Source organism: Malurus melanocephalus, unplaced genomic scaffold (assembly GCF_030028575.1).
Source record: "Malurus melanocephalus ecotype Western Australia unplaced genomic scaffold, MMel_1.1 scaffold_359, whole genome shotgun sequence".
NCBI lineage: Eukaryota > Metazoa > Chordata > Aves > Passeriformes > Maluridae > Malurus > Malurus melanocephalus.
Window position 1 is genome coordinate 740,381 of NW_026623591.1, and position 12,858 is coordinate 753,238.

General features: G+C 52.7%; 1 protein-coding gene across 2 annotated transcripts in view; it reads right to left on the reverse strand.

The window, feature by feature from the left end:
• The window catches only part of MYO5B (myosin VB), a 149,931-nt gene extending 140,912 nt beyond the window's left edge, over positions 1–9,019 (reverse strand). For both annotated transcript variants that reach the window (XM_057378458.1, XM_057378457.1), the window contains exon 1: positions 8,828–9,019. In XM_057378458.1, coding sequence (XP_057234441.1) covers positions 8,828–8,854 — 27 coding nt within the window. In that variant the 5' untranslated portion in view covers positions 8,855–9,019. The remainder of the gene's footprint in view (positions 1–8,827) is intronic.
• Between the last annotated feature and the right edge of the window lie 3,839 nt (positions 9,020–12,858).

The window sequence follows — 12,858 nt, forward strand, 5'->3', positions numbered from 1 at the left end:
CAGCCAAGCTCTTGGTCTTTAATTTCTGTCATTGCTTTATCCCCAAAAGAGGCATCAGCCAAGCACCCCAGACCTGCGGGAATGACTGGCAAGAGCCACACCAGCATTCCCAAATCCACCTTCGGATCAGCATCACGTGGCTCTGGAGCACAACCATCGCCTGTCTCCAAAGCAGGAGTTCTGTTCCCGTGGCTCCACCAGGAGATGTGGGACTAACCCAAGACCCAACAGTCCAGTGCTGTCCCCTGAAAGCCGCCTCCATCTCCCCATGCCCACCCCAGGATACTGAGTGTCCATGAAGGACTCTCCACACCCAGGGCACYCGGTGGCACCGCGCTCTCTGCCCACAGCACAGCAGCACCCACAGCACCCGGCRTCCCAGAGCTCACGGTAATTAAGCAGCATAAATCCACAACGAGTTACTCAGCTTAATTAGATTGAAAATTACAACTTCTATCGCCTCAGCATCTTGGCATGCACGGGCTGCCTCGAGATGTGCTGACACCAGCCATGCTCGCCCGGGGTGTAGCACCAAGGACCAGCTCCTCAGCAGGCACAGGGATCACTTTTTAATTTATATTTTATTTTAAAGTCCTTTTCAATGCTAATTTGCTAATACACCTGTCAGCAGCCCCAGCTGCCTGATCACATCCAGCCTGCTTTGGCAGCTCCAGGTTTGCCTGAGACACCTTAAACCATTCCCGTGGGGCTTCCAGAAGAAACCGGACATTCCCATGATTTTTAAAGAGCCRTCTTTAAATACATTAAGGGTCTTTTTCTCTCTTTGAAGAGCAGTGACTCGCTGCGCCACGTCCCAGAGGTGCAGCATGTCATTGTGATAAGTAATGGCTGTGATTCACCCACGGCACATCCTGCTTGCAGCAGCACCCTAAGTGGTGGTTGGCACATCCTACAGCACATCCTACAGCCCATCCTACAGCACATCCTACAGCACCCCAGAGCTGTGACACTGCCAGCAGTGACTCACGGGAAGGGAGAGGGTTTGCATCAGCTGGGTGTGAGGGCTCCACCGAGGTGCAGACACCAAGGGAAACTCATCCCTGATGGGCTGCCCATGGTCCAGCAGGATGGGAAAGGGCTGTGGTCAACCCCAAACGTGGAGAGGATGTTCTTGAGGAGCAGCTGAGCTGGGAGCATGTGGCAAACAGAGACTCGTGGGCAAGGAATATCCAAAAGTCAGGAATATCCAAAAGTCAGGATGGGCACAGGCTTCCCAGAGCAGCTGTGGCTGCCCCATGCCTTGGAGCACCTGGGGACAGTGACAGGTGACCCGGAGACAGTGGCAGGTGACCCTGCCCAGGGCAGGGGGTGGCACTGGATGATCCTTAAGGTTCCATCCAACCCCAGCCATCCTGGGATCCCATGACACCRCACACATCTGCCAGGGAGGACCCGTGGAAGCACCAAACACCCGGAGCACCCAGAGGAGGAAAAGTCACCCCACTGCTGCCACCACCAGCGCCCATATGGGAACATGAGGAGAGGGRGGTGCATCAAGGGGGACATGGACAGGGTGCCCTCAACCTGCCCTGCACCACAGAGAGCCAGGGAGGGCARCAGAGGGGTCACAGAGCTGCTGCTGGTCTGCTGGAATGGCCAAGGGACAGCGCCCAAGGGACAGTGCCACCGGCTCTCCGGGGACAAACACAGGGGACTGAAAGCCAGAGCTACAAAAAAACTGCTCAGGAGGAGAAAATTAATAATAAAATCTAAAAAYAATGGGATTTGGTTAAAAATGGCACACGATGGTGTTACAGCAGGGCAGGAGCACACCACTGGAGCTGCAGGAGCTGCACCATCACCTCACCACCCCACACCCTGGTGTGGGTTGGGAATCATCCCCTGCAATCAGGGGATGCTCACAGTGAGGGCTCACACACCTGTTTCTCACAGCTCCTGCAGTCCCAAAGTTCACACTTGGACACATTTCACTCATTCCCTTGGCTCACAGGGTTCAGCTAGAGAAGACTTCAGATACAGACAAACCAAGGACAAAAGGAGAGCACAGCTGGAGAAAAAGTCACATTTCCAGGCTGCAGGCTCTCCCTGTAGGATGTTCTCCTCCAAAACCTCTGRACACCACAGGAAAGGCAAAGAGCAGAAACACCAAATCCCCAAAAGCTTCATTATAGAATTGATGAGTTTACCATTTACCAGACAACTCATTTAAGTGTTCAAGCGAGGAGAGCCACGTGAAGCCATCACTGACCATGCCTGGTCCTTCCCAGCCCTGCCTCCATCTCTGCACAGGTCCCCACTCACACCTGAGGGTCCAGGCTGAGCCAAAGCCCAGCCCCACAGGACACATCTTGGAGAAGGCCAGGGGCATATGAGGGCAATGACTTTATGACCAGCTCGGGACACAGGGGAAACTTTTATCAGTTCTGCCAAGTAGCAAATTCCTCCCTCAAGTGCTTTGCAAACACTCCAGGTGTCTGCCACAGCTCGAGGTTCAGCTGCAGGACCAGCAGTCACTCTCCTGGCCTGGACTGTGGTTCACATGATGTTCCTTTAAGCACCACCAAMGGCCTCTGTGCGCAGCGAGGGTCAAAGATCAGGCAAGAGCACCACACAAAAACACCCAATGCAGAGTTTCACCTGCCCTACCTGATATTCATTACACCCATGGCTAACTCGGAAGGGCCAAAGTCCACCCGCATGCTCATGCTCCTGTGGATTCCCTGAAGGACAGCTACTGCACTRAGGGTACCTTAACCCTCTTTTGGGCAGGGCTTCAAATTAATCTGTGTGTAAAGAAAAGGTCCAGCACATCTAGAACTGCAGTGCATTTCACCAAACTGAGACATTTAAACATATATATCATATATGTGTAGCAATACGGTCACAAACATGCACAGCCTTCATTTCTGGTCACCAGAAGAGATGCATGAGTTCACATTCAGGGTCCTTATTTTCTGTGCCTGGTAATTGGCAGCAAGAAAGAACAACAAAGCAAAAATCCTCCTCTGTAAATACATTCCTCAACAGCAGCCAGGCTGCCCGTAACAAATAACCTCAAATAAACTCCTTCCTCGGGGCAGGAAAGGGCAGGAAGGACTCATCCTACCCAATCCCATAAGAACCAGCAGAGCTGTCTCAGACCCACCACTGCTCCCATCCTTCACCCGGGAGTTAACCCAGCAATCCTCTGCAACCTGGGTGTGCGTGCACTGGGATTGCCACATCACAGTTTCACACCCTTAGAGCAGAATCAGGGCACGAATTCTGAAAAATAGTTTTTTAAAAGAGCACGTGGATTAATCCCAACCAGCAAGAGGGCACACAGCCGGGACTGAGCTGATTAAGCCTGCTGGAATCGCTCCTGGGGCTGTGCCCCAGCACCTGCACGGAGCTCCCTGTTCCTTGGCTCGGTGGCTCTGGTCTGATCCAAGCACAGGGGCTATTTAATGCTCAACTGAGATCAAAAATTGCACAAACAGGAAAGAAAATGGGGTTATTTTTGCAGCACAGAGCCCTCGGAGCAGCGTGACCTGTGATGGGACAGGCACCCACACAGTGCCAGGAGAGCACGGGGTGAACTCCGGCCGCTCCCTGCCCATCGAGGGAGGGAAATGCCCCAAGCCACAACCTCTCACCTCCCTTGCATCCACCCCAGGCCCAGACTCAGGGGACTGAGGGACATTTAACCCCAGGCTCGGCGGTGCCGTTGTCCCCCCGTGCCACCGTGGGGAGGCCAAGGGGGCCCCGCTGGCTGCGGCGCTGGCTGTGCCCTTGGCACAGTCCCCAGCTGCAGAGAGCTGGCTGGAGCAATCAGACTTTACATTTCAATGATTTTCTCTCTGCCACTGCAGCTCATAATGAGGCAGGATCAGGAGCAGCCCGGGGATGCCAATGGACCCGGCTCCCTCAGCGAGACGGCCCCATCCTTAAATAAAAACCCCAGCGYGGCCTCCGAGCTGTCCCTGCCCTTTGTGGCACCACCCAGACCTGCTCTCACAATCTAAAACCAAGAAGGAAAAAAGACAAAAACCTTCAGCTATRACCTGCCTTTCCTAAAGGGATTTGCAATGGCCACAGCAGGAGTTCAGGAGCTCTGCAGCGTCCCACAAATGTCCTGGGACTGAACCCCAAACACTCCCTGTCCCCAACTGCTCTTCACAATCCACAGAAAATCTCTCTCCTCCCCAGCTGCTCCTCAGCCCCAAACCAGGCACGTGCTGAGCATGAGTCCCCCGCGAGCCTTGCAGAATAAATAATTTTCAGAAGGTTTTATGCCAGAAGGTTTRTGCCAATTCATTGACTCAATCAGTGTGTGATCACACTGGCAGCACTCATGCACTTTTGAGAAGTTTCTCCCCAGGGTCAGAAACCACCAATTCATTCCAGCTATTTCATTTAATACAACTTTAAGTGAAAACCAGAGAGTTTTCTATACCCAACACCAGCCATTAGAAGAGGATTTTTCAATGCATTAGGTTCCATCGTCTGTAAGAAAACACTTGGCAAACAGCAGCCGCTTTGCACAATGCGAGGAAAAAATAATATGAAAAATAAATACCCTGGTTTCTTATTTACCCAGAGCTTGGAAACCTTCTGAAGAGCCTATCTTGAGCTGCACAACACCCCAGGAGCAGAAAGACACAGCTTATTCCCCTGCCTGGCAGAAGCACTGCTTTGCATGAGGTTCAGAGGCTATACTTACAAGAACAATTAACATATTTTAAGAAGCACCTTTTAGAGAGCAGAGCATCCAGAAGCCAAAGCAATTACACTTGTTTTTGTCATAGGAAGAGCTTCATCTTACAACACAACAAAGGCCAGCCATGCAAACAACTCTAATTTCTGGTTCAGTGCTGCAAATCAACCCCGTGCTGGAGATGGCACCTTCCCTGGGCGATGTCCTCGTGCATCCCTCCTGCCCAGCACCAGCCCAGGGTGCAGAGCATTCCGTTAGCACAGAGAAGGGTCACAGGAAACTATCTCCACTGCAGGGTCACGGGGAGTTATCCCCCTGCAGGGTCACGGGGAGTTATCCCCTGCAGGGTCATGGGGAGTTATCCCCCTGCAGGGTCACGGGGAGTTATCCCCTGCAGGGTCACGGGGAGTTATCCCCACTGCAGGGTCACCGGGGAGTTATCCCACTGCAGGGTCATGGGGAGTTATCCCCCTGCAGGGTCATGGGGAGTTATCCTCTGCAGGGTCATAGGGAGTTATCCCCCTGCAGGGTCATGGGGAGTTATCCTCTGCAGGGTCATAGGGAATCACCCCACTGCAGGGTCACGCTGACCCCACAGGGTCACAGGGAATCACCCCATTGCAGGGCCATGCTGACCCCACAGGCTCTCGGGGTTGCAGTGCAGCCACCTGGGCTGTGTTTCAGCAGCACCAGCGACAGGTCCCTTTGGAAAGCTCTGCCTGCTGAGGAAGGTGAGGACTCTGCACGCTCTGCCTTTGCCTCTCGCTGCAGGTAAAGAGGATGAGAGAACTTCCCCTGCCCAGCAGCAGAGTTCCTMTGGGCAGTGCTGCATCCAGGCACATCAGGGACGTGGCAGGAGCAGGACCAGCCCGAGCAGCCTTAGAAAGGCCTTTCTTGGGAAAAGCACAGATCAGGCTCCTCTAGTTCTCCACCTGGAACAGGCTTTTTCAGGCTGGAATCCTTGATACCACCGCCTGCCCTACTCCTCTGGCACGGGCTGGTGCCAGCAGCTCCAGGACTAGGTGTGCTTTCTCTGCCACAGAGCTCTTCTGCTGCTGGCACACGAACCAAACTCCTGTTTCATTCTGCCACAGAATAAAATCCACAGCCAGACAATCCCAGAGTTCCCAGGCAAAGCGCTGCGAGTGAGAGGAGTATTCCAGTGGTCTCTCTGTAACTCTGTACCTGAGTGGAGTCCTACATGCTTGAAGGTTGAGGCAACTCTGGAACTGCTCTCACGCTCACAATTAGACACAGCTGTTAATTACCCTGTTTAATGGGGGCTATTAAACACCAGTCAGCCCTGATCTGACAGGGAGCACGGCCAGGCAGCCCATGGAGAAGGCCTCCAGCAGAAGCTCACAGCTGCTGGTGTTCCCAGGATGGGTTCCTCTCCTCCCAACTACTCCCCAGGGCAATGCCCAGTCTAACACACCAAATTCATCAGCATGGTGATAAACTTATTCACCAAACCACTGCCACGTKTCCCACAAGGTGCCAGAAGACCTTTCACAAGCACCTCGTGGAAGTGAAGGGCTCTCTACACAGCACACACCAGCTCCCACTGCAGCCCAGCAGCAGGCAGACCTGAGAATTCCCACCTGGATGCCCAACAGCAGCTCTCCCCAGAAGTTTCTCTCATCCCAGTTCCAGCAGGAGGAGGAATGACTCAGAGGAAGGCACAATTGTGGCTGTGCTAATGCAAACCACACATGGGATCAATAGGCTCTCAGCAAGACCGTGGCATTGCTCCTGATCATCCCCCTCCCCTTCCTCCACACCCCCTCCCCACAGCAGGGTGACCCAGCAGCCCCCAGCCCACTCCAGGGATGTCACCTCCTGCACAGAGCCGATGTGCAGGCGAGCACCAGGACCTTCCTCAGTGCCAGAGACCAACACCCACCCTCCTCACCTTGGGGACCTCGGGCACCAGCCGGCACCACCACRCTCAGCACCTCAAGGCTGTGGGTTTCATGTGATTTTTAAGCCTTCTTTGGTCTTTTCCTTGTCTTCTCAAAGTCACAGGAAACATTTTTCCTGCTGCTTCAAAGGCCAGAGCTGGCACACAGGCCCCATGCAGCAGACAGCCCAGCAGGACAGTCCTAAATTTCACCGTGACTCAGCTGCACAGACGACCCCTGTGGGTTCCAGCCCATGGCCCCACCACCTGAAAAACCCCGCTGCATCCCTACAATGTTCCTGCAAAACTGACAGGCAACAGCAGAAGGGCTAGTGCTGAAACACCTGCTCTCCCTGAGAAACTCTGTTGTTATTAAAAATAAATGTAAAATTAACAGCACACACAGGCTGCCACCAAATCCCCACCACTTCCTCTTCAGAAAGTCCCTGTGCAGCAACGGGATCCCAAGAGACGCCCCAGGAGGCACCTTGTTCAACAGACAACAGGAATATACATCAAGGCAGCATAAAAAGGACAACACAGGTTAATTACCTGGTCATCAAGTTAAAAATGAATTAACCAGGTTGATTTAATCAGCTCATAAATAGGGATAACACAGCACCTGGAGCCAAGCTCCCTGCTCCCCAGGGATGCTTGCCATCACATCCCCATACTCATCCTAAGAGATGCTGCAGTCAGCACATCAGAGCAGTTTAACCACAGCTTTACTTTTGCTCCTCTCCAGATTTTCCAAGGGAAAAAGATTTTCCAAACTTTGTTTTTAAAATGCTCCYGAGAAGGATGGAGGTCATCCCGCTCACAGACAGCCTGGCTCAGTCCAGCGGGGCTCCTGCAATCCCCACGGGTTCAAAGGAAGAGCTGTCAGATCCACAACTCATCCTGCATCCCTTTGATAGCGACAGCCAGGGGAAAAACGTGGCAACCCCCGGCATTACATAAAAAAGCTGTTGGCAAAATGAGTTACAGAAGCAGAAATCTGCAGCAAAGTTAAGCCCAGGAGACAAAAAGTGGYTCCTGATACCAATCTGGCAGCACCTCCACGAGCTGACCACGGTGACAGGAAGAATCTACAACACTAAAATTCTCATTATTACAACGGACGATGCTGACACTGTACACAGCTAAACCGAGTCTGAAGCCAAGCACTTCTCCCGAGGAGCCCCTGCCCAGCGCTGTTGATGGCTTTGACAGAGCACATTCCCCCGATCGCGGCTGCCCCGGCACCCCGCGGCAGCTCAGGGGAGATGCAGAGCACAGGCACAGGGGCTCCCTCCACATCAGAGAGCGCTCCCGAGCAGGCGGATCCCCCACGGCCTGCGAGGAGCTCTTTCATCGGGACAAGTCAGTCGGCAAAGATCCCTCTGGACACAAACCTCTCCCCGGGAAGGGGGGCGGAAAGCCCTGAACTGCGTGGGAGGCACCCACAGCCTGGTTTGGCCGAGCACTGGGAATACAAACTATCTCACAGACACAAAATTACAAAAAAAAAAAAAAATAATAATAATAATAAAGTGGAAACAGTGGTTTTCTCAACCAAACCTCCGAGTCTGCTTAAAAATCAGCACTTGAGCCTTTAATTACCATCATGACTACTTTTTAAGAGCAGACCTTCGCACGGGAAAGCGGCGGGCCCGTCGGAGCGCAGTGCCCAGCCAGGCCACCAGCCATGTCACCTTCCCTGGCTGCCATGAGGAAGCGGGCGCGTCCCATCGCACCCCTGCCAAGGGATCACATCCAAGAGTTACGGAACAAAAAGACTCTGGAAACCGGACACCTCGGAAGCATTCAGTGAGTTACGGCATTCACCCTGTGATTCTGTGATTCCAGGGACTGCATCTTCCTCCCCCTCCACCCCCGTGGTTTAGGAATACAGGAAGGGAGAGTTATTCCAGGGGGATCTGGGGAGGCTGAGAGTGTTCTGCCCGCGCAGGTGGCGGAGCGCATGGAGGGCGAGGCCGCCACCGCCGCCAGCAGCGCGACCCGCGGGCGAAGTTCACCCTCCAGCACCGAGCAGCCGGGTGGGTGAAACACCGGGGGAGCAGGAGGCGACCGAGACCCGCGGGGGGACACCGGGGATGTCCCCTCCGCACCCCGCGCACCTGCGACCGCCGCCCCGGCAGGTGCTGGGAAAGTTGCGGGGCCCCTCCCAGACGGGGAAACAGCCCCCTCCCGGGGTAGAAGGAACACAGAGAGGCACCCGCAGAGCCCCGCGCCCCCTCCCCGCTCACCTTGGTGTAGAGCTCCGCGGCGGACATGGCCGGGGCGGGCGGCGCTAGGCGCGGGGCATGGGGGCGGCGGGCGGCCGGACTGACCGCCGCACGGACACACGGACACTCCGACACTCCGACCTTTACACYCGCGGCAGCCGGCCGGGCGCGGGCACGGGAAGAGAAGGGAGAGGCAGCAGCAGGAGGAGGAGGAGAAGAAGGAGGAGGAGGAGGCAGCGCCGCTCCTCCTCCGCCGCGCCCCGCTCAGGTATGGGGCGGCTTGCCTCGGCTCTCTCCGGTTCTCTTCCGCCCGGCTTTTATTTTTTTTTTTAAAAGGCTCTTTTTATTAAATATTTTGTATTCCTGGCCGCTCCCCCGGCGGACGTCAGCATCCCTCCTGGCTCCGGCACCTCCCAGGCAGGGTGCTCCCCGCAGCATAGGTTGGGGTTGGGTTTGGGGCTTTTTCCATCTTCTAGCTATCTTCCTTTATCACAGAAAAAGAGTAATTAAGCCCCAAGCAGGTGCCCCTCAGTGGTTTGCGAGTCTTCCATCCCCCACTCTGGGGATCACCCACACTTTGTTTGGGGTGTGAGGAACAGCATTACTGGGGTATCCTTGGCCAGGGCACACCTGTTCCCCAGGACAAGAGCATCACCCTCATGAACCCACCGGAAACCCACTCAAGGAATGTGCCAGGGACAGTTTTTCTCTGTCTCCTCCTGCCTGCAGGTGGGTTTGGGGTCCCACCAGCAGCACTGCCCCTGGGCACTGCTTGTGTGTCACTCCTACACYGAGGGCAGGAATTGCAACTTGTACAGCAACAGCCAAAAATTGATCCCAGCCTGTCAATCTGTGGCAGTGCTGCTTCCCTCCATCCCACGGGAGCACCCTGTTCTGCAATTCATGCTTATACGGCACTTTTAGAGCCTGAGAAGGAGAATGAAATGCAAAGTATTCCTAATTAAGCACTACTGCTATTCTTTATCATTCAAGGTATTTTGCATTCTAACTAAGCAGGCAGAAACCACACTCAGCGGATCCTGTTCCCTGTCACAGTTGTTTACTCCGTCACTGGGATCCCTCCTCCCGTRGTTTCAGGCTGTGCCACTCACAGGGCACCCACAGCCACTCCTCAAAGTGATCACTGGTGGCATCTCACACTCTGCTTCTTGTCCCCTGGGGGATAAAACTCTCCCCTTTGTCCTATTTTCCCTTTTCCACCCCAGAGCCTGGCAGGGAGCMGTGCTGATTTGGTGGAAGGACAGCCAGCATTGCAAATACCTCTSTTTTCCAGCTCTGATATCCTTGATGAATAAAAAAAAAAAATTGCAGGTGTCTCTGGGGGCAGCCTGGGAAATGGGAGAGAAGGGGAGAGAAAAGCTGCACCATGTCTAGAAATTACCCTGGGAAAATTTGACAGCATAATCTCTGCAAAGCCTCCAAGAGAGCTTCACCAGGCAAACAAAACTTGCTCCTCTCATTTCATTAAATCAACTGCAGAAACAAAAGGAGGAGCACTGGTGCAATTAGAAGCAAAGCTTTCAGCGAAGCYGGGGTAGCAGTGATAGCCCAGAGGCGAAGAACAGCCATTCCCATGAAATACCAGCTGGTGTCACATGTGATTCTCCATTAACCTAAAACTTTAATTAAGCTCAGAAACTAAAAACACCAAAATACATACAGAGTCCCTGAAGTACATCCTAACTGCTGAGCTGCTGGAAATTGTCTCCTCCAGGAGAAAGAAGCKTCTTTCCATTTGGGAATCAAAACTTGTGTTGATCAAATTTAACAAACACAGGCTCTTTAACAGCAGTTTATGGTATCCCCTCTTGCATTCAGGTGGAAGGCACCTTGAGTAAAAATGAACTAAATACCAGGGTTCTCTCTCCTCCAAGCAGAGCCAATGGATTCTTTGCATGTACAGGATGGGCTGGGCTTTATTTTAAGGTCCTGGCCTTGTCTCTGTGTTGTAAGGACACATGRAGGCCCCAGGAACAGATGGATGGGTAGATGGACAGGGGATGGCACAGCCCAGTGAGTAGAATCAATTCTGACAGCTCTAAATGTCATCAGAACAGAGCTGACTGTTGCTTCTACAAGCCCAAGTCCTGAACTTTTGCATGCAAAGATGTCCCAAAGACYCTGAATCTGGAATTTCGCTCCTCCTGGGCCACACAGAAGTCACCACATCAGAGCACAATCTTTGTGTCTWGCAGCGTCACCATACCCTGGGCATGGTGGTACTGGCTGTTTCTGCAGCAAGTGTTCCTACTCAGGTTAAAGTAATGATAAATTATTCCAGGTGTTAAGACAATGAATAATTAACATTCCTGCAAATAGAACTGATTGTGTCCAAAGCCCTGCAGCCCAGCCCCAGAGAGCAGGAATCAAGCTAACACCATGGCCCAGGGCACCAGGAACCTCTTCAGAGGTCATCACCTTGTGAGCAGCCAAAAACATCAGCACAGGWAGCCCTGGGGTCAGTGTAAAAGCCCTTGTGAGCAGATGGGTGCATGCAGAAAAGTCTAAAAGCCTTGAGAGATGCTGAGGATTCAAACCCTGGAGTGAGTCTGGGATGCTGTGATCAGGGACTGGCAGTCCCAGCCCTGCCACATGCAAGTCACCCACACACTCCAGACCTCTGCTCTTCCTCTGTCCCCGYGACACATTTAATTAAAAAGTACAGGGAAGAATATTGTGCAAAGCTCTAGTACRTGTCTAAGAGAGGAGGCTGTAACTGCCAGGTTTTTAAATGCCAGTGTTTCTGTCTCTGAGTGGCTCAGAGCCCTGGGTAGGCCAGGCTGCTTTCCTCACCAGCGGTGTCTCTGCGCTCCGGGTTTAATGGATGGTTTGCCTGAAGGATTGCTCACCGGGGCAGGAAATGCCACACTCAGCAGCAGTAGATAACGCTCCTGAGGTTCCCAGCACCTGCAAGCCACAGCTCCAGATCCGTTTGGCACGTTACTGCCTGCTGATCTGTCACAAGCATAACATGAGCGCTGGCCCGAGGCAGACAGACACAACCATGCTCTGAAGCACATTCTGCTTGGTACTCTATTTGCCCGATTTACTGCAAGGACATCCAAAGAGCTGGAAGAAAATGGGAATCAACAGGATTAAGGAAACCATTCAGTCTTGACAGAGAAAATCATTCTCACTGCATCGCTCACCTGACTGTGAGGGGCAGCAATGAAGGTGCCTCTCCAGGAGGTTCTGACCCACCCAGCCTCACCAGTTCTTCTGGACCAACCTGAATCCTACAAAGCACTTGGCAGCAAAGGGTTCAGCCCCAACAACGTGTTCATCAGCCAACAGTTTTCTCTCAGAAGAGTTTAGTTGCCCGTTATCCCATGGGAATTCATTCTTGCTGAAGGCAAACTTCTTCCAGTCTGATCTTTTCATCTTGTGCAGACCTCATGTTCATTGCAGAGGAAATTTGCCTCCAGGAGCAGGAGCTCAGACACTCTATAAATGTTTGATAGCTCTGACCACCTCTTCCGAGTTATTATTTTATTAAAAAAGGAGATTTATTATGGTTCTGGATGACTCGACTTCRCAAAGCTCACCAATGTGGTATTTTTTTAATCTTTCATATCGGGTGTACCCAACAAATGTCACAGCCTTTAATAACAAGCTTTAATTAATCCTAGAATTCTGAATGTGCTATTATCTTCATTTTTCAAAGAGAGGTCACAATAGTAAAGAAAAATCTACATTGCTTGCACAGGCTACTCCAGGAGTCTGCAGCAGACCAGGAAATTAATCTCTTAATCATTCTGCCAATTTGACTCAGTGGTGAGAGCACAGACCTATGACTACCTCAGCTCTCTGGACTGATGAAACTATTTCCTTTATYTGGGATGGCCTTTTCCACCTGCAAAGCTGGAGGAGCAGCTCTGATTGTCCTCTGTGTAGCTTTGGAGATGGCTGCTGAAAAGCACCACGAGGGCTTGACATCCTGACTACCTATCTCTCCCAGCCTGATGTTTCACGTTCCTCAGTATCTGTAGGACAGGCCCTTTTTGGATCCAAGGAACAAGCCATGAGAGGCA